The 23,020-nt window shown below is 36.0% G+C and overlaps 1 protein-coding gene across 1 annotated transcript; it reads left to right on the forward strand.

Annotated features, from left to right (window-relative positions):
- The first annotated feature begins 650 nt into the window (after nt 1-650).
- On the forward strand, nt 651-7,349 carry LOC136218800 (protein DJ-1 homolog B-like). Its single transcript, XM_066005908.1, has 8 exons — nt 651-949; nt 1,020-1,220; nt 2,028-2,177; nt 2,308-2,490; nt 5,843-5,923; nt 6,356-6,556; nt 6,631-6,771; nt 6,996-7,349. Exons 1-8 carry the CDS (start codon nt 773-775, stop codon nt 7,200-7,202), a joined length of 1,341 nt encoding a protein of 446 aa, XP_065861980.1. The 5' UTR covers nt 651-772; the 3' UTR covers nt 7,203-7,349.
- The last annotated feature ends 15,671 nt before the right edge of the window (nt 7,350-23,020 follow it).

The following is a 23,020-nucleotide window of genomic DNA, read 5'->3' on the forward strand; positions in this document are numbered from 1 at the left end:
CAGGAGATTGATGCTTTACCAAGGACCAACTGTCAAATTGCACCTCTTAGGCCACTAAATCGCAGATCTACACGAGTTTGGCATCCTCCCCCGAATGGTTTTATTAAAATGAACTGCGATGCTAAATTTGGCAGGATTGACCATGTGAGTAGAGTGGGTTTAATGGCTAGAAACTCGGATGGTGAGATTATGGCATCAGTGGGTATTCCACTGGGTTCTTGTGGGTTTGTGGAGGAAGCGAAATTGTTGGCTATTCAAGAAGGGTTGCTGCTTGCTCGGGACTACAGTTTTAATAACATTATCATCGAATCTGATGCACAAACAGTGATTAATGCTCTACAATCCGACAACTACCCGAGAAATCATTGAAGGTGTGTTAGTTTGGTGTTCGATTTTTAATAGCTGTTTTTTTTTCATTTGTGCATAGAGAAGGAAATAGAGTGGCGCATTCATTCGATGACTGCTTGGGCATCAAACACACCTATTTTGATGGTTTTCATTAGGATTGTTCCCGATAGGGCTTCTAGTTTGTGATGATTTGTCTTCTCTTAATTCTTAAATATAAGGCTACGGTTTCAAAAAATAAATAAATATGGATGCTGATTTTTAAGTACATGATATTCCGATCTCATCCACACATCTCAGTTAGCATAACCGCCAGACCCATACTATCATTTCCGCCATAGCCGCACACTATAAGCTACTCCATCCTTCCCTTCCCACTGAAATGTCAGTTTAATTTAAGAAGAAAAATAAAAAAATAAAAACGAAAATGTCATTATTACGCCACGTAGCCCCTAACTCACTTTTTCATTCCTTCCCTTCTTCTTCCTCTTCTTCTTCTTCTTCTCTTCTATTCCCTTCTAGTCTACAAGCTCTCGTCAAAATCCCTTCTACTGGAACTCGCTTCTCGTTTTCCATCAAAGCCATGGCTTCGTCTACTAAAAAGGTAACGCTCTTCAAAACGACGACTTCGTCGGTAATCTTGATACTGATTTGCTTCTGTTGTTTTCTGTTAGGTTCTGGTTCCCATTGCGAATGGAACGGAGCCGATGGAAGCGGTGATAACAGTCGATGTTATAAGGAGAGCTGGCGCTGATGTCACTGTTGCGTCTGTTGAGAATCAGCTTCGAGTTGAAGCTGCTCACGGTGTCAAGATCATTGCCGATGCTCTCATTTCTGATTGCTCCGACTCCGTTTTTGACCTCGTTGCTCTACCGGTCTCTCTATCTCTATCTCTTTCTCTATCTGTTTTGCTTTCCAAATCGAATTACTTGTAAAATTTGTGCATGCGGATTGTAACTACTGCTTGTTGAGCCATGTGGAATTGTGGACTAGAGGGACTTTGTGAATCTTTTCCATGATCTTATTTTTGAATGTTCTATTCTTGTTTGTCTTGTTTGTAAAAAATTAAGGCTACATGAGTGTCATACTTTTGTTTATGTTTTTATGAATAACGGAAGTTTGATTAATATGACACTGACAGAGTTTGTGGTTCTTCTTACACTTATTCTCATTTTCTGGTGCGTGAGAAAACATCCAAGCAAATAAACCTGCTTGATTTTCCTGATAATTGATGGTTGAAACTTGAAAGTGGCGAGAAGATTTTAATTGGTCTTTCTCAAGTGTTAGATTCAATATGGATTTTCCAGTTATTCAATGCAAGGGTGCTTGTCAAACATCTGATGTGAAACAATACATAGGAATTGTTTTTTGGGAAACTATTTTTTTTGTTATATCTGCATCATCCGTGCCCTTTTTTTGTTTATAAATAAAACAAATGGTAGCGATTTGATTTCAAGGATTGTGTATGAGGCCAGTTGCTGGAAATTTGATAGTGTTTCCTCCTTGTACTGAGTGGATGTTGTGCACTCCAAAAAACAATTTTTCTTTTTTCACTTATTTTCTGGTAGATTTTTTTTTTTTTTTTGGATTTGAAAACAAATAATTTGGTGAGTATTTATCTTTCTTTCTCTACTTTTCATGATTGGTGTCACTAACTGGAGATTTTGTGGTTATAAATGTAGGGTGGCATGCCTGGTGCTACCAACCTTAAAAATTGTGGAGCTCTAGAAAGCATGGTGAAGAAGCAGGCTGCAGATGGGCGGCTTTATGCAGCAGTTTGTGCTTCACCTGCAGTGGCACTTGGATCTTGGGGTGTGTTAAAGGGATTAAAAGTATGTATTAATAACCAGATGCTCCCATTGAATTTCAAAGCAAATGATTTTATGTACACAATCCCTGTTTCTGTTATTATTGCTGACAATGACAATTACAATTGTTAAAAAAGCTTTTTTTTTTTGACAGGCAACTTGTTATCCCTCATTCATGGAACAGTTGCAATCCTCTGCAATTACTGTTGAATCAAGAGTGCAGCAAGATGGTATAGCTGTTACAAGCCGTGGACCTGGTACTACCATGGAGTTTGCCGTTGCGCTAGTTGAGCAGTTGTATGGGAAAGAAAAAGCTAATGAAATTTCTGGACCCCTGGTATGTACTTTATGTGCAGTATTTGTGTTTCTTTGATTAGAACAAGCAAAATTATGGTTGATAAATTAGGTTTTGTGGATATCTATACCATGTGGATAAAACATCATAATGAAGACTATGGAAAGACTACTATCCTCATCATAATATCAGTTGAAGAAAGTAAATTGGCCTCCATATCTTTATTGGTTAGACATCTATAATAGGATATCCAGCAGTGGAAATTGTAGATAAAACCTCATTATGAAGACTACGGAAAGACTACTATCCTCATCATAATATCAGTTCAAGAAAGTAAATTGCCCTCCATATCTTTATTGTTTAGACATCTATAATAGGATATTCAGTGGTGGAAGTTGTAGTTTTACTGATAATGCTTGGTACAGGGTGAAAACGAATGTGAGGTAGTCTATGGACCAAAACTTGAGATATTTACTGAACGGCATCCTATGAAGGTTGGAATGTTACTTTTTAGACTAGCTTTGGAAGGGAAAGTGGTGGGAATTCACTAATTTGATCTAGGATTTTCATTCAACCAAGCTAAAAAAAGAAAAGAAAATCAAAATAGAATCAAGAGGGGGGAAGAGATGCGGTAAAATTTTAGTTACCTGGAAGATATGAAGTGTAAGGCTGTTAAAATCCTCTTCAGTTCTAACTTGATATAGACCTGAAACGATATGAGATTAACCAACCTTGGAGCAAAGGCATGATTACTAGGCAATTGGATGCAACTTAGTGCGCGTTTGGCATTGCTTTTCCAGACCCTTAAAGCAGCGTTCCCACCTAAAAGCAGCATTTGGTAAATGCAAATCGCTTTTAGTAAAAGCTACAATTTGTAGCTTTTGGAGAAAATAGCTTTCACAGCTTATAAGGAATTGGCCACAACAATGACTAACTGGCCTTTAGATGTCAAAAAGCTGGAATCCATCAGGGTCAAGGGAAACCTGATTCTTCAATAACATAAAAAATCAACTTTGTTGAAGTAAGCTGATTTACACCAGAAGGGGATGTCATAATCAAATTGAAAAATTTGGAGTATGGTTAAACTTAGTAGCATTCGTATTTACTTGATGTTTAATTCTTAGCAAAAATTTATGACTTTGAACAGAAATTTTACATTTTTGTGTCCAACATGGTCATGATTTGAGATTTGCATGTTATCACCATTTTGGTGTTTTATAAACCCTTAACTCCACCAAATAGAAAAATAAGAAACAAAAATAAAGACAAAGAAGCATATAGATTTTTTAGTTGAATGACAATTGTAACTAGGGCGAAGGCTAATTATCAATTTCAATTTTGATCCCTTTCTACTTTATTATCAGTTGCAGGTGTACTGTATCTCAGGCTAAATGAATTTTCAGTGTATGCTTATCACTAGCAACTTCCTAAGGTTTATTGCTATAGACACTTAGGGGGCGTTTGGTTTGGAGTCTTTAGGAATGGGAATGGGAGGGTTTCATTCCCTTTGTTCTTGTTTGTTTACAAAAAAAAAAACCCATTCCCTTTACCCACTTTAGGTTAAGCCATTACCCCACTTTAGGTTAAGCCATTACCCCATGCCCTCTAGGGAATTGGATTCCCTTTCCTAAACATATCCAAACACATAGGGGAATTGATGGTTATTCCTTTCCTTTCCTTTAGTTTCCCTTTCTTGATTCCTTTTCCCTTACCCCTTGTGAACCAAACGCCCCCTTAGTATTTAGCGATTGAGATTAGTCAATTTAGTCCTTATATGATGGCTGATGGAAGATATGTAATATTTTAGGGACACAAGTGTTTATTAGTATAATGATCTAAGGACTAAATTTGTTAATTTTGAAACAATAATGGGCCAACTGTTTTTGAATCTCAAGGGTTTTCTGTTTATCCTTGTTATTCGCGATATTATAACGTTTGAACTACAAATTCGAATACAAACTTCATCTATAAGTCGTAAATGTGAGAGTGTCAGGGGGGGTGGAGTTTAACTTTGCTTCACAAGATTTCTTCAATTACCCATTATAATTATGGAATGGATTAATTAATGGTTGAGTTGAATGTAATGACACATGAGTATTTGTTTGTGGATAAGCCCCATTCCTCTTCAGCGCCTACTAGGCTGGCATGATTGGAACTCTCAGAGTTATTTTAATCCATTGGATGGATATTTTTAGGAATGTTGAAGTGTGATATCTAGTTTACACATAATGATTTAATGCCAATACTTGTCATCAAATCTAGTTCAAAAGGTGGGTTTATCATCTTAGTGTCGTCAAATCTATGATAGGCTGACTATCCTGGCTAGGGAAGTTATTGAGCAACTGGGAAGATAGAAATATGGACATGCTAGCATGTATGTCTCAATAATAAGTCTAATTCATTTGTTATGTAACTACACATAACTGATGGTTTTTCTTAGGCAAAAAGCATCTTGAGGCTGATCATTCAAATTTTGGTGCATTGAGCACCCGATCTTTTATTTTAACACATTAGACTCCTGATCATTTATTTTTTGTTACATTAACTCTCTGCTTGCCAAATTAGTTAGCTGTGAGCCTGTGAACATCTAATTCAGTTAAAAGAGTTCTCTTGAAATTATGTTTTTTACAGTTAAAAATTAGGTTTTGACAGTTTTTTTACATAACAAACTACTTTGAACAGTTAAAAATGTAAATTTGAAATGCAAATGAAATGAATAACCCTCTATTAACTGAGTTTTATAAGTTGACTTTTCTGGTCTTCAGGCGCTTAATGTAACCAAAAATAGAAGACCAGGGCTTAATGTGTTGAAATAAAAGATCAGGGGCTCAATCCACCGAAATCAGAACAATCATCGACCTTAGGATACTTTTTGCCTTTTCCTTTTTGGAAGTGCTGTGGAATTAAGAATATTAACTTTTTCTATTTTCCTTTATTTATCCATATTCTCAAATATCTACAACTTACTATTTTGTTTCTAGAGCTGTAGGTAGTTTTATATTTTAGTCTTTCTGCACTTGTTTTGTTTCTTATTTTGCCTTCACTTTTTATTTAATGTGCTTTCTGCTGTTGCTACTTCCTAACAAGTTTATCAATTGGTTTGTCCTCCTTCACTTACCAAACAAAACAAATACGCAAGCCCACCTCCAAAAGGAACAAAAAGCAACAGAAAAAAGAGCAAAAGGCATTACACACACACACGTGTATCAAACTATATTTATTAAAGATTTCTATTGTGGAACATAATTGTTTGCTAATTCAAACTTATACTATGGGGAAATGCATCCATTAATGTGAATATTCATGATGTGGATTTCTTGCTCATGCAACTTTCTCTAAAGTTTTCGCTTTATGATTTACAGATTTAAGTATCTGACTGTCATCTTGTTTGCAGGTGATGCCTCCCAATCATGGGGATGAGTATACCATAAAGGAGATAAATCCAATCAAGTGGACATATAGTAACCCTCCTCAGGTTAGATTCAAATGTAGCATATTTATTGCTCCTTCAACCTCCAACCAAAGGAAAGAGAAAATGGAAGGAGGACAAACTTCTGGTTATCTTCATACTTATCTCAACTTGATATATATATATATATATAGTCTGTTGGACTGCTAGTCTGGTATCAATTCCTGAACATGCAACTGGAATTTCAAAATGAATCAGACTAATATAGAGGTTATAGGGTTCCCTGAAATGTGTAGCAATATCTCAATAATCTTAACATTTTTTTGCTACGCTTAGTGTCCAAATTGATTATGCTGTGCATTTTTTTTGTGCTAGATCATTAAACTTGATTTTATATCTCATGATGCTCCTCAATTGGGAATGCTCTACCATCTTTCATCCTTTTTTTATTCAGAACTCTTACTTTATCGTGCCTTGTTGTATTTCCTTTTTCTGTAGGTTCTTGTGCCCATTGCTAACGGTACAGAGGAAATGGAAGCCATTATGATCATTGATATTCTGCGACGAGCTAAAGTAAATGTTGTGGTGGCTTCTGTTGAGGACAAGCTGGAAATTCTGGCTTCTCGTAAAGTTAAAATTGAGGCAGATATTCTCCTTGATGAGGCTGCTAAACTATCATATGACCTAATTGTCTTACCAGTAAGTTGAGCTCCTGTTCCTTTCAGTTCCTTGTTTGCCTACATGGTTAAATTACCTTTGTATCCCATGTGCAGGGTGGGCTAGGTGGTGCCCAGGCATTTGCAAAGTCAGAAAAGCTGGTGAACATGCTAAAGAAGCAGAGGGAGTCAAATAAACCATATGGAGCTATATGTGCATCTCCAGCCTTAGTCTTGGAGCCTCATGGTTTACTTGAGGTATCCCATTTCAAGGATCAATTCTATATTGACATTAATATGTCTTTAAGATATTAATTAATGAATTTCATCTATAGTTTCAAAACTTAATCATGGTTCCACTTGGTTTTTGTGATACATCAGTGCTTTGGTTATTTAAAAAATTGATAATTGAAGAATTGGTTAACATGCTAACAAGTCAGTTAATGATTTTGAGATGAGGTTTGGTTTGGTAATGGTTGCAGGGTAAAAAGGCGACTGCTTTTCCTGCAATGTGTGAGAAGCTGTCGGATAAGAGTGAAATAGAGAACAGAGTGGTGGTGGACGGGATGCTGATAACAAGTAGAGGGCCGGGAACTTCAATGGAGTTTGCGTTGGCAATCGTAGAGAAGCTGTTTGGACGGGAGAAGGCATTAGAGCTTGCTAAGGTAATGCTCTTTACACGCCCGTAGAGTCTGTTTAGTGCTTTTGCTATGCTATAGAGATAGGGAGAGCTGAATTCGTATTTGAAATGTATTCAGGTTGCGGTTATGTAATGTAATGAATCACCTGTTTTTTTTTTTTGATAAATAATGAAGGAGCTTCATTTATTACTCTTATCATATGCAAATATTAAAAAGTGTCAGCACAATAAACAAGAGAAGTTAATTTTTTTAAAACAATACACCTTTTTTTTTTCTAATTTACTTTTCATTATCATTAATTTTTTTCTTTTTTCTTTTGAGAACAAGAAGTTTCATTACTGAGATTTAAAGAACAAATCACGATGAATAGAACTTGTGGGACTTGTAGTCCACTTCTTAAATCGGACGAAGATCATGTTTTTTAAGATCATGAAATTTACTTCGTATTTTTCGCAATCTGCGAAGTACTACTTCGTAGAATGAGTTTTACTTCGCAGTTTTCATAATATGTTGGGCTTGGCCCATTTATAATTTATGAAATTGGTCCATGCATGAGTCTTTAAGTTTTTTCAAGTGAAAAACATCCCACATCGCTTTCAAAGCACTTGGTGGAGATGTTTATAAGGAAGGTCCTCACATGCTTGGGGTGTGCCCCAAGGGGTACCCACTTTTGTGAAAGGGTGAGGACCTATCTCTTTAGTTGACCACCACACGCGCAGCCGGGTTGGGTTGGTGTGGTGTGGTGTAAAATGATTAATTTTTTATTAAAAAATTATTATTATTAATAATATTATTTATTATTATTTTTAATTTCGGAAATAATTTTTTATTTAATTATTTACATTTTGATTCAGTCTTTGTGAACGTTATTCACAACGTCTACTTTCCTGATTTTCCTCCTCCACCTTCTCCATGAAATCAGAGCTCTCAACAGCTCTTTTTTCTTGTATAAATAGGTGATCAGAGACTGCCTTCAAACACAATTCACTTTTCATTCATTCTTTATCTTTTCGAAAACTGAGCAAGTTAAACAGAGAGTGTATACAGAACGATTTCCGTACGGTGCAATACGAAAATCGTATTTAAGAGGGCTGTTTTATCCTGGAGGCGACCGGAGTTCATACTGTTTGCTAAATTCCGACAGTTCCGCGAACGTCTTAAAGAAAGCGACATTGTCCGCGACTCTGCCCATTTAATTTTGTTCGGTCTGTTCCTATTTTCTGAGTTCCAGCTACAACATAATATACGAAGTAAAAGTCATGTTTTTAAGCACTGTTATATTCGTAGGCTTCGCAAATGGGTTAAATGCACCATTGGTCACTGAACTTGCATGGTTATCTCAAAATGGTCACTTAACTTCAATTTGTCTCAATAAAATCACTCAATATTTAGTTTTGTTTCAATTAGGTTACTATGATGATTTCAGTGATTAAAAAACATCAGAATAATGATATAAGTGATACGTCAATACGAGACAACTCATATTTCTAACCGAAATGACACATGACATCCACATATGCGCCACCTGGCTGCCACGTGTCGATTATTTTTATGAAAAAAAAATTAAAATTTAGTTTTTTTCCCTAAAAATACTCGACATGTGGCTGTCATATTTTGTTTCGGTTAGAAATTTGAGTTAACTCATGTTGACGTGTCACTCATGTCATTATTTCGATGCGTTTTAACCACTAAAATCGACGAAATGGTTTAATTGAGACAAAACTTAAAGTTGAGTGATTTTATTGAGACAAATTGAAATTAAGTTATCATTTTAAGACAACCATGTAAGTTCAGTGACTAATGATGCATTTAACCCCTTCGCAAATTCCAAAAAAATGTGAAGTGGTATATAACATTCAAATCATAACAACAAGAGTGCAATAATAATTTTAACATTGAAATTATAGCATTATCAAAATTTACAATAAGATTGCAACAATTCTAACATTAAAATCATAACATTATCAAAATTTACAACAAGATTGCAATAATAATTCAAATCCTAAACCGCATGCTTTATAGGATCAATGACATTTTGGGATGATACTTGTGAACTTTCTTTTCTTTCCCTACATCCTAGAACACCATCTCCCCTACATTATCTCATCTATATCACAGAACACCGCCTACTGTGATTGATGTTTTTGTATTCAAGCTAAAGGGATACTATAATTTGATGTTTTGTATTCAACCACCTTCACAAAAATTAAGTCGTGTTAGCGAAATTTAACAAAAAAAAAATGACGATTTTGCTTCGCAGAAAGAGAAAATGAGAAGTCTACGAAGAGAAAATTAATCCAGAAGGACGATTTTGCTTCGTAGAAAAAGAAAATATGAAGTCTGCGAAGAGAAAAAATCATGCTAAAAATGATGATTTTTCTTCACATAAATCGCTTTATGCGAATCAAACTCGTCATTTTTAGTCTGTTTTTTCTTTGCAGACTTCACAAAACTCATTTTGCGAAGCCATTTTCTGAAAAAAGATGAAGATGAAACAGTAGATACTTACATTATTTTCGTCTTTTAGCATTGAAATCGATAATAACCATATGATAAATGTAGAAAAACACGCAGAATAATGTTGAATACTGATGCCTTCTATTCTGACAAGAAGAAAGAAACTAAGAGACGAAAAAAAACAGGAAGATGAAGAACCATGACTTAATTTTCTAGAAACAGGAAGATGAAGAATCAAGAGATAAAGAGAGGACAAAGAGACAGACACGATGGTGAAGAAAATGGAGGTGATTCCGTAAAATATAAAGGAAGGGGGAAGATGAACCGATACACAGAAAGGGGGAGATTGAAGGTTAAAACCGATAGAAAAGAATGTGGGAAGATGAAAGGTTTGAGGTATTTTGAGAAAATCATAAATATATAGTCTAGATATTTAGTATGTTGGGTGATTCGTCTAAATATGTAAATGAGTCTCCTATTTTGGCCAAATTTTATAACTTTTCAATTGGAAAGAGAAGTTAATGGAGTTAGCTAGAGGGGTTGATTGGCTGTTTTAGAAGTATAAGGATTTATGCTTAAAAAGAGGAAGTACTAAGGATTTAATTGATTAAGGATGTATAGTTTAAGGGCTAGGTTGAGTTTTATGCCTAAAATTAAAAATGACAAATTCACTTCTTTATTTTATAATGATAAAATATTTGTATTTTCTATATTGTATTATATTTATTTTATTTTTCATAGTATCTTATTTATTAAACTTTATGTAGTTATAAATTTTTTAATTTAGCAGTATAAAACTTAATATACATTATATTTTTTTTTGATTGAAGATTGGTTACCGAGGATCGCAACGGACATCCCAGCCATGCTGGCACCCCCAAGCTAAACCCCCGAACCCTTTATTAAAGCCCAAGGCAAATAAAAAATGAAAGAATAACGAGTTCAAGATTACAAGGACTAAGAGAAGCGAAATATTGATTCCCCCCTCATATCCCTTAAGAAAACCGGAGAACAAAAGTCCGGAACTGACTCCCACCAGTGATATCTTGACGCCGTTCTGCCGAAGTTAGCAAGCACATCAGCTACCGCATTGCCTTCCCTAAATACATGAGAGGCAACCAAGCTAAAGGAATCCATCAGATGAATGCAGTCGATCCACTCTTGTCGGATCAGCTAAGGGACATCTCTACATTTGCTATTGAACATATAGACCACATATGTTGAGTCGCTCTCCAGCCAGATGTTTGACCAACCAAGAGCGCTGGCCAAGGAAACTGCCTTAATAGCAGCAGAGAGTTCAGACATAGGTACTGATTGACAGTCCAGCGGATAAGCAAAACCCCCAAGCCAGGAGCCATTTACGGACCTCATAACCCCTCCGCAGCCAGCCCGACCCCTCACCACTGAAGCGTCTGTATTTAATTTGATCCAAGGCGGTGGTGGTCTCTGCCAGCAAACCGAAACAATCCTCGGAGCCCGCGGAAGCCTTTTAGCAATTCCTAATTCCTTAAGAACATGAATTTCAACTGATGAGTTCCAAATGTGACCCTTACCCAGGAAAGCCGACTCCTTAATACAAGACCAAATCCGACGCAGAATCAGAGAGAGATTCAATGGTTCGTCTTCGAAAATGATACGGTTCCGAGAGAACCAGATCACCCAAACGGAACTGACCAAGGCAGAAGCCCAAAGCTCGTACACCTGTGAACTGAAGCGGAATTTGGCCGCCTCCTCCACCATCTCCCGCAAAGAGGAACATACAGGCAGCCTACGCCCAAACAGTGACGCGACCCCAGTCCATATGAGCTGCACAATTCTGCAATTTATAAACAAATGATTAATAGACTCATTGTCCTGTTGACACATGGGACACCGGGAGATAATAACACAGCCACGCTTCCGAAGCTGATCATAGGTAGGGAGATAACCCAGAATCGCACGCCAACAGATGAGCGAACGAGCCGGCGGAATGAAATCTCGCCAGATAAACCGACACCAATTCTTTACCTCAGCGCGCGGACGCAACCAGGCATAGAACAGCTTAACCGTAAGCTCTCCGCAAACCGTGGGTTTCCATATGCACAAATCCGAAGAATCAGACCCCCTCTTAATCTCGAGGATTCTAAGACGAACCTCTTCATCTAAGTCCGGGAGCGTCCAGCAGTTCCCTAGAAGAAAGTCATCAACTAACTCCGTCCGCTCCTTGCATTGGACAGCTGAAAGTCCCATTTGCGTGGCCACCGGTGGCTCAATCCAGTGATCAAACCAAAAGCTGAGCTTTGAGGTCAAACCAATCCACCAGAAGCTATTCTCACGGATAACTGAATAAACTGACCTGATAGAAGACCAGCCAGTAGAGTTGAAAATCCAGTTCTTAGGGATCCCCTTTCTGTTGATGAATCTCGATCTAAGAATACAGAAGCACATAGAGTCATCCTGAAGCAAGCCCCAAGCTAGCTTACCCATGAGAGCCTTGTTAAGGGAGGCTAAATCTTTGACGCCAAGGCCTCCTTCAGCAGGTTTTTGACAGCAGAGCTTCCAGGGAACAGAAACCAACTTCCTATTACCAGTAGAACCAGTCCACACAAAATTTCTCATAGCGCGCCTTAACCGAGAGAGCAAGGCAATAGGCCATTTATACACAATGAATGAATGCATGAGACTGCCAGTGATAACCGAATTCACAAGGGCGATCCTCCCAGCCATAGAAAGGCAGCTACCTTTCCATCTACTGAATTTAGCAACAACCTTATCCGCAAGGCCCGAGAGAGGTCTGCTCTTTGGGGCACCAAAGAAGAGAGGGATCCCGAGATAGGAGAAGGGGAACTCACCTCGAGTAATTCCCATGATATCAGCTAACCGACCTCCGCGTCTTGAAGAGATTGAAGGACTTAAGAAGATATTTGATTTCTGCCAGTTCACCTTCTGCCCAGATAAAGCGCCATAGATCTCAAAAGTACTGCGAAGCCTGTGGAGATTTTTGCTGGACGCCCTGCAAAACATAAGAATATCATCTGCATATAGGAGATGCGTTGGAAAGATCATGGAGTTCGAGTATATCATCGGATCCAAATGGCCATTCTCCCTAAGTGAGATAATCCAGCGACTTAGAAAATCCTCTGCAAGTCCAAAGAGAATTGGAGCCAACGGATCTCCCTGTCTGACGCCCCTGGAGCAGCTAAAGTATCCACTGACAGATCCATTATTAATGATGGAAATTCTAGCTACTGATAGAATATTTAAGATCCAATCTCGAAACTGAAGAGAGAATCCAAAAGCCTCCAAAACCGTTAGAATGAAGTTCCAATCCAAGGTGTCAAACGCCTTTCTAATATCTACTTTAATAGCCATATTACCACCAAAGCAGCGCTTGCGAAGAGAATTTGTTCCTTCGGAGGCCAAAGCGATGCAGTGATGGATGTTTCTGCTAGGAATAAACCCAAATTGGTTAGGCGAAACAATCCTAGACGCAACCATAGCCAACCTGTCAGCCAATATTTTAGCAATGATTTTATAACTGAAATTACTCATGGCAATTGGTCTGTATTGCTCCAGGGAAATGGCTCCCTCCACCTTTGGAATGAGGGTCATGATACTGGAGCAGATGCTAGGGATAACACTGCCAGAGAGGAAGAAGCTTCTGACCATACTGACAACATCCAATCCCACAATCTCCCAAAAAGTCTGAAAGAAGACCCCCGTGAAGCCATCAGAGCCCGGAGAGCTGTTACCATCCATAGCAAACACAACCTTTTTTACCTCTAAATGATCCGGACAGCGGGTCAATTCTGTATTTTCGACGTCACTGACCATTTAGGAACTACCTCGTGAACTATACTCAAATCCTGTAAAGTTGAATCATTCTTAAAAAGAGCTTCATAGTAGGCTGCGATATGAGAACCAATGATATGAGAGTCCGTAACTATATTATCGTCAATGCGCAAGGCGCAGATCTCCGCAGATGCCGAACGGATTGTGGCCATTCTGTGGAAAAAGGTACTCTCCACCCTTTAACCAGCTTATGCGAGACCTTTCTTTGAGATAAGTTTCCTTCCTTCGCAAAAGAGCATCCAGCTCACCATGAAATTGTAATTCCCTTTGCTGAAGATCCTGCGAATGACCATGCTCAGCAATATCCCTCTGAACTTGCCCGAGCTTCCCCTCAGTCAGGCTAATACTCCTATTGAAATCCCCAAACACCTCCCTGTTCCATTGCCGAAGAATGGGGCGAAGCCTCTTAAGCTTGTACCCAAGGAACTGCATCGGTGGAAGAACCGGATGATCTGCCGTCCAGAAGTTACTGATCAGCTCCCTAAGCCCATCATGATGAGTCCACATCGCTTGAAACCTGAAACACGAGGGGCGCCTAGGCTCATTAGAGCATCTGAAAAGCAAAGGGCTATGATCCGAATGGTGCCTGGAGAAGGTAACACAGCTGTAACACCCCCACAAATCCCCAAAATCAGTAGAGAGCAGAACTCTATCAATACGGCTTTCGACTCTAGCCTGACCAGATCAGCCATTAGACCATGTAAAGAAGGCGCCGCTGGCCTGACAGTCCATCAGAGAACCTTCATCAATAAAATTAGCAAATTCCCTACAAGGCCTAGCTCCCGGAGCCCTACCAGTTTTCTCGTGAGCCCCCAATACGGAGTTAAAATCACCAATAACAACCCATTGACCAGCCCTGGTGTTTATTTCATCAACAATGCTATCAAACATTGCAACCATGCGGTTAGACCAGACGCTACCATATACAGCACAGATATGCAGATCCAGATTCTGAAGATATAGTAAAATGTATTGTTCATGAAGAGTTACAATTGAAACAGACAAGAAACTGGGGGTAGCCAATACCCAGAGAGAGGGCAACCCTCTATTATTGACAACTATTAAGGATAAACCAATCTGAGACCAGAAGTTCTGTGGGACTGAATCAAAACTAACCATAGGTTCCGCCAAACAGAGAATGTCAGGCTTATTCAAAGTGCATAAATTAAAAAGGAAGTTTCGGGTATCTCTGTTCAGGATACCCCTGCAGTTCCAATAGAGAACAATCATTTAAATCTTACCGGAGGTTTGCTGGCTCGTTTAGACCGAGCTGGTAAGTTTTCTGTATTAAGCATAATCCTTTCCCTGGGCTTCTTCTTGCTAACAGTGCTCCAGCTACTCTCCTCATCATCAGCCATATCTGCCCAAGACTTGGTGTTAGAAGATACGGAGCCCTCATTAGCTTCGAATCCCTGTAAGTTGCCCTCCTTACCCTGCAACTGAGGCTCATGAACCGATTTAACCGAGCCCTGCGAAAGAGCCTCTGAATCAAAAGATATCCGAGCAATATTGGCAATTCCCGGGGAAGGCGGGCGCTCAAATTCCTCTAAGCATCCCTCCTGAATTTGAGGGCTCCCCTGCATCAATGCCAACTCCCGCAGACCATCTGCTGCTGTCTCCGAGCTATTCCCCATGACCTCCAAGATTCTGTTATGAACCCGGTGAACTGGAACCTCATCTCCTTCTCTATGCGGCTTTTTAGATGCTTTATCCTGGGAAGGATCCTTCCGGGATTTATCAGTTTTTTTATTATCCATTGGCTTGATATTTTTCCGACATTCATAAGAAGAGTGCCCAATGTTCGAGCATACCTTGCAGAAGCTCGGGAGCCTTTCGTAAGCAACGTCAATCCATAATTGTTTGCCTGCTCGTTCAATACCGAGCTTTACCGGAAGATCAGTGCCGAGGTCAACATCAACTAATAAACGCGCAAAGTGCCCAAAGTCACCATCTGTAGTAGCCTTATCCACCCTTATCAGCCCCCCAATACCAATAGCAATATCAACCAAGATTTGGGGGTCCCAATATTCCCATGGCAACGAGTACAAGCACACCCAAACCTGTGCATTAGTTGTTTTTTCAACAAACGGATCGAAATTCGAAACCCACGGTTGCAAGCGAAAAGTACCCGGTTTAACGTTGATAGTTCCCCTCCCGAGAACTTGGTTCCTGGCCTCCTGAGACTTCAGCACGACATTAAAGAAGCCCCTTCCGATGGAGATCAATCTCCAATCCTCCTTCAATCCCCAAATGGCCTGCAAGGATTCTTTGAGCTTTCCAACCTTCCATGGGGTGTCCCCCTTACTCAAAATCAATCTTCCAATAAGCGAGAAGGAGCAGAGCCGCGCCCTCCGATCATAAGCAGCCTGAGATATTCGAACCGATCTCAAGCCTCCCACTTCTGAGACTATAGCTGAGGATTGCGGAGTTGTAGTCACCGAGCTGGAAACCACCCGCGCATAAGAACGCCCTCCATCGCTTCCGCCAGAGGTCGTGGCATTAACCGGTGGATTTGTGGCGAATCTCGCCTTTGGATTGAAGAGAACTCCAATACTGAAGAAGTTATCAAGGTAATCAGCAGTTGCCGTCGACTTCACGGCCATATTTAGTGAAAACGGCGGTGAGAGGGAGTAGATCGGCGGGAGGTTAGGTCACCGCCATCAGAAGAGCATGACGATCTCGTGTTTTCTAATTTTTCTACCACTTTTTATTCTATACATTATATAAATTCCAATATGAATATGTTAATGAAAGTTGAAAATTAAAAAAAAACAAGTTTTTTTACTTTTACAACTGAGTAATTTTTTAATTTTATATATAAAAATAAATGAAGGAATTAAGAGTTTATGGTAAAACTTAAGGACTTTAAAAATAAGTGGGGACTATAATCAGTTGTAATAGGTAAAAATAGAGATTAATTGATTATTTTATTTTCTAAAAAAAATTATTTTATTATTTACCTTAGTGCATTAAGGAGAGACTCATTAGTGCACCAAGTAGCAAGTTTCGGCCAAGGAAGTCTTGGCCGTATAAGGTAATTAAGAGGTCAATGCCAATGCCGACCATGTTGCTCTTCCGAACTGGCTAGGTAGCTGTCAGCGTCATTCAACGTACGTGATCTAAGTCCGTATAAACCGGATGTATCTCTTACTAAAGATGAGTCATGGTCGAACTCTGTTGAAGAAGGAGAGAATGATGAGGGCATCTCATTGAGAAGTCTAAGGCAAAAGTGAAAAGGGCTCACACGACGTGTCACATAAGTCACACACCATATGAGCAAGGTACTGAAGCAAGGAAGTGTTGAATGAAGAACCACATGACGTGTCACATGACCACATGACGTGTCACATGACCACACGTCGTGTGGTTGGCCTACTGAAGTTCCTGGAAATTTTGAACAAATTCACACAGCGTGTGGCTTTCTTCACATGCCGTGTGACACTTTTTGAAGAATCGTCGAGGAAGTTCCTAAGCCCATGCTGACGAGCCTGAAATTGTTAGCCACACGACGTGTCAGACATATCACATGCTGTGTGGGATTCCTTCCAGCCAAGGAGACAAGTTTGCCACCAACCTGCTTCAACCTATTTACTGTTTTGTTATGCAATATTTGTTGTCTTACCATTGAGTCCTAATTACTGATCTCCCAAGTTTTTTCTTCCTCCAATATTGCCCCTATTTTGTAGATGGAGTTTATAACCCTAGCAAGGGTTTTCAGGTCTTTTGTTATCTAATTGCGTGAGGTATTTAAGCTCCTAGTTTTGTAAGGATGAATAACTTTTTCAATCAAAACTTAAATTTTCTTTGGAAGCAAGGTTTTTAACTTTTTATTTGGGGTTGACTCTTACTAGTTTAGCTAGTGAAGAAACTTTTTTGTTGATTTACGATTAAAATCAACTCTATTATTCTGTATCATACTAGAAATGGAAATCAACTATAACTACAATAATGCTTTGAAAAGTGATAACTGTGAAAATAACTTCTCGCCGGAGTTATTTCCTGTGAGGTGCCATTGGGTTCGGCGGGGGACACTCCGATGCCAAAGTTAGTAATAATTCCAAGAATAAACTCAAAAACATTATAGTAAGGAATTAGTAAGCATACCTAATACTCATTGGTATTGATGTATTTATACTAGATTCTGTAACCATTTTTTGTAGTATATGAACAGTCTAGGATTTAGTGCCCTTTAATGTATTAATTGCTCATTCTTCAGGTTTGTCCGTAAGTGTCTTTAATGAATCATTTAATGGCACTGATTGTAACAGTTTTTCGAAAAACAGCTCAATGGTAACAAGAGTGTATCAGCCTTGGATGACATATCTGTCACCTCCTGGCGGACCTAGGTTTCACTTGGCATACCAGGTCCACGTGGCGAATCCGGACTCATCTGGCGTACGCCATATCTTTAAATCTGCGGTTTTTACCACGTGACTGTGCTTTGTGTAAACATATATTTTTAGCTGTGGGTTTTTACTATTTTACCCCAGAGATAATATGCGGATGTTATAGAAAAGAAAATAAAAAAGGGTTAATTACAAATAACTACCATGTGGTTTGGCCGATTTGCGATGTGGTACCTGTGGTATTTTTTTTTGCAAACACCTCCCTGTGGTTGTCACCGTTATACAAATCAAGGAGACGGCAGAAAATCTGTTAAAAAGCTGACGTGGCACAGGGGCAATTTAGGAAATTCGATTTTTTATTTTTTTTTATTTTTTTTCTCTCTCCTCCTCTCTCCTTCATCGTTGATTCTCTTCTTCTTATGCGTTTTCTTCTTCTTCGCCGACACTCTTTTCTTTTTCTTTTTCTTTTTCTTCCTCCTCCTCCTCCTCTCTTCTTCTTATTCTTCTTCTTCCTCCTCTCTTCTCTTCTTCTTCCTATTTTTTTCTTTTTTTTTCTAATTTTTTTTTTAATTCTGGTCTGGAAATTCTAGAATCTGGAATTTCCAGAAATCTGGAATTTCTAGAATTAAAAAAAGAAAAAAAGAAAAAAAGGGGAAGATGAAGAGAAGAAATAAAGAAGAAAAAGAAGAAGAAAAGAAAGGAAGAAGGGGAGAAAATGGAAGAAGAAGAACATAAAATGGAAGAAGAAGAAGAAGAGGAAATGGAGGAAGAAGAAGAAGAAAGAAAAGAGAAGAAGAAGATGAAGTCAACAAAAAAGTAAAAAAAAAAAGTCAAAAAAATTTGTTTCCAAAAATACCCCTATGATTTAACAGTCAAACAACCGTTTCCTTGATTTTGCTAACGGCGACAACCACATGGAGTTGCAAAAAAAATAAATAAATACCACAGGTACCACATCGCAAATCGGCCAAACCACATGGTAGTTATTTGTAATTAACCCAATAAAAAATCTTGCAAATCTATCTATACTATATATAATAGCGGAAGCATAGAGAAATGAGAAGAAGTGTTTTAGAAGCATTTTTTATGAGTTGTCAACGTAGTATAAAATCAAAATAAAAAAGATTTAATTAATTAAAAATAACAAATTTATATTTATAATACATTAAACAATTATTACTCTATTAATTAAAATAATAAAAGACAATAAGAGTTACAGGAAAATGAAAAAACACAAAGCAAATGAAATCCAAAAGTCACAAATAAACTTCTATATAAAGCATGATAGATAGTATTCCACCACTATATTCATTGGCCATGATAGACAGTATATATTTCTGAAGGTAATTATTTTTTTCATATGTTGTAGTTATTTTGTTCTCAATTGTGTTGTTGTTTTTATTTTTATTAAACAATAGTCATAATCGTTTCATCTTGCAGATCGCCTGTACCCAGGTTCTATACCTCTCACTACCTTATCCATGTTTTCTTTTTTATTTGTCATTTTTTTTTCCAAACTGATATCTCCAATTGAAGAAATCCGATAGAAATAGAAGATGCATGGACAACTAAAATCGGGAAACACAAATGTGTCAAAAATTACAAGAAATTATTACCTGTACCCAGGTTCTATACCTCTCACTACCTTATCCATGTTTTCTTTTTTATTTGTCATTTTTTTTTCCAAACTGATATCTCCAATTGAAGAAATCCGATAGAAATAGAAGATGCATGGACAACTAAAATCGGGAAACACAAATGTGTCAAAAATTACAAGAAATTATTATGTTTCTCAGGGTAATTATTCGATTTTTTTCATATGTTGTAGTTATTTTTGTTCTCAATTGTGTTGTTTTATTTTTATTAAACAATAGATGTTATAGTTTCATCTTTCAGAGATGAAAAATTCTATTTTTGTCGTTACCCAGGTTCCATACCTCTCGCTAGGGGTGCACACAAAAATCCGAAAAACCGAAAAACCAAACCGAAAATAAGGTTAACCGAAACCGATGGACTAGTGTACGGTTTTTAATTTTAAAAATAGTGGTTAATGGTTACGGTTACGGTTTCGGCAGTTCAAAAACCGCGGTTAACCGAAACCGACCGAATGTCAATTAAATATTTAAAAAATATAAAAATATATTTATTTATATTTATATATATAATTATATTTTATCCAACTATACTAATTAGTAATTAGTTACATTTATCTAATTAAGTAGTTAGCTACATATATATTGATTATATTTATCCAAATTTTTTTATAAGATTTAATTACTCTAATTTAACTAATAAATATTACTAATTTATTTGGCAAATTATAAATCATTTGTTAAAATTTCACTCTAATGGTGGTCTGTCAAATTTCTTAACTATACCATTAAAATAAAAATCAATTTCATTTAAAATGTAGCAAAATATGATTCATACACTTATTAGTTATAACCGGTATCAATTGATTAGTTATATACATTGATTATTATGAAATTTGATCCCTGAAGAAAGTAAACTATATTAGTTCAAAATAAAGCTCTAAAATATGAACCACTTATTATATTAAATTTAAAAATTTATTTGAATTTAAATTCATGAAGAAGTTATTGTAATTGAAGAAGTTATTTGAATTTAAAGTGCTTGATGTTTTTTCATTATTAATCTCTTCAACTCGTTATGGATCCGTTATTAGAATTTTTTTTATTATTTTTATTTACTAATGGTTAGAAACCGAAATAAAAGGTTAACCGACCGAAATAATTGGTTAACCGATTAGTGGTTAACCGAATTTTATGGACTAGTGTATGGTTAGTGTTTTTAAAAAACCGATTAAATGGTTAACCGACCGAATTAACCTTAATGGACTGGTTAACCGACCACGTGCACCCCTACCTCTCGCTACCTTATCCATGTTTTCTTTTTTGTTTGTCTTTTTTTTTTTTCAAAATGACTAAAATAAAGATTTTGTATATTTGTATTCTTTTTTAGTATATGTTGCTAGATGTTATCGTTTTGATTGTTAACTCTAACTAAAATTTAGATTTTCGTCTTTATATGAACTCAATTGTTGGCTTTAATTGAAGTTAGATTAATTTTTCTAATTCGGAACCTGTTGAAATCCACTCATTGTTTTAGTTTGAGTTTATCTATGGATTATATTTTTTTATTTTTTATGCATTTTGGTACAAGTAGATATAAAGTTTCACACAATAATTATTCATTGAAGTTAGAGACATATTGAAGAAAATATTAAAGAGGAATTGAAATGTTATACTTACAATGAAGTTTATTTCAATTATAAATGATTTTATATTATTATTATTATTATTATTATTATTATCAAGAAGGTATTTTTTTCTCAGTTTTCTAGACAAAGAGATTGTAAGCGTCTAATACATTTGATAAGATGTTTATTCTTGAAGAATTTGGATTATGCTAGATATGAATTCAAAATGAAGGTAAATTAAAATAAATGTTGATGCTCAAAATCTTAAAAATGTACATTAATTATGAGATATTGAGATAATTGCTTTTGCAACATTGACTTATATAGTTTTTAGCTATTATATTGTGGTTTGTACAAAATTGTTAGTATTTCAAGAGTTTTTAACATATGAAAATGAAACATGATCATAGGACAAGTTGTTGGAAAGTATTAATTAAAAAATATTATTATTTGAATCTCTTCAAGTTCTCAAATGTTGAGCATAATGATTCTAATTAATAGAATTAATTTCACATATTAATTATAAAATGTTTTTTTTTTGTATTGAGTGGTTACAATTGTGTTTTAATTCTATTTAACTAAAATTAATTTATAGACTTAATACTTCTTTAAGAAAAAATAAAAATTTAATTAATGTGCAAAAAGTATTTTTACTCTCCTCTTATATGTTTATATCTTGACATTCTCTCTTATTTTTGAAACAAAACGAGAGGAAGATAGTTCTCTCATAATTATCTTTTTTGTCTATTCATTTTTGTTTTCTATTCTTTTGTTTGTTTTTCTTGCTTACGAAGTTCAAGAATATATAATTATTAGAAAATATTAATGAAGTCAAATAAGTGATATCTACGAGCGTGACTGATATTCTATACAATGAAAGAATGAAGAACAAATTGATTGGATGTCTTGATGATATATTACAAGATGAAAATAGGAGAAATCATCACTTTAAGCTGATTCAATTGGATATATTGGGTTATTGTAGCATAATGAATAATTAAATTCAAATACTTGGTTATCATGAAATTCCATCAAGCAAAATGATTATCATCAAGATGAATTTGTGACTAATTCTTATGATTTTTTTATATGTAACATATTGAATTGATAAAGTTTCTTTATTTGCAACATTAGAAAAGTATTGATTGTAATAGTTTATAGCATAATATATTGATGTTGCTTCCATTTTAACATAGATTATAATTCTTTTGTATTATAGATATAATATTTAATTTTAATTGTAGTTTAATTCAATTTTTGTTTAATATAGATTGTAATTCTTTTGTATACTATATACAATATTTAATTTTAATTGTAGTTTAATTCAATTTATGGTTTTTCATTATATTCTAATATATTTTTTAATTAATCTCCTATTTTATTATCATTGTTTCACAGAATTTCAGTTATATAAAAATTCCTGTATAAAAATGTATTAAAATTATTAAAAAGTACAAATCATTAAATTTTGTAATAATAAATAAATCATTCACCTTTAATTAAAATTCTATATAAAAAATTAATCAATTATTTTTAAAATTAATTTAATTTAATTTGAATTATCAATAAAAAATATATATTAATTTCAAATATATATAATACAATTTTTTTTTCATAGGATGATATGAAATTACTTAAAAATAAATATGCCAATTTATTTATTTATCTAAATTATATAAAAGTTTCATATCCCGTCGACTAGTGTAAACTAAAAGCTAGAATTGACTAAAAATACGCATTGTGATTTCTCTTTGTTTATGAAATTGGTTGTTGTGCTACGAGGTCTTCAAATATTCTGGCTCCATTTATACTAGAGGTGTCAAAATGGGTCATGGCTCGTTTAATGACCTGCTTAACTCGCAATTAAATGAATTAATGCTGATCTATTTATGAGTTGGATCATAAACATGTTAATTCACCTAACCCATATAATAAATGACTTGGGTTGCGAGTTAGTTGGGTTGACTCTTTAATCCATTAATAATTTGTGAAAAAATGATAAAATCATGAAA

This window comes from Euphorbia lathyris, chromosome 2 (assembly GCF_963576675.1).
Source record: "Euphorbia lathyris chromosome 2, ddEupLath1.1, whole genome shotgun sequence".
Taxonomy (NCBI): Eukaryota; Viridiplantae; Streptophyta; class Magnoliopsida; order Malpighiales; family Euphorbiaceae; genus Euphorbia; species Euphorbia lathyris.

What these genes read in the sequence shown, in the direction of transcription:
- LOC136218800 (XM_066005908.1), top strand. Translation starts at nt 773, where the DNA reads ATGTCATTATTACGCCACGTAGCCCCTAACTCACTTTTTCATTCCTTC. An exon ending in TGGCTTCGTCTACTAAAAAG is followed by an intron (nt 950 to 1,019) that starts GTAACGCTCTTC and finishes GTTTTCTGTTAG; the next exon opens with GTTCTGGTTCCCATTGCGAA. An exon ending in ATGACCTAATTGTCTTACCA is followed by an intron (nt 6,557 to 6,630) that starts GTAAGTTGAGCT and finishes TCCCATGTGCAG; the next exon opens with GGTGGGCTAGGTGGTGCCCA.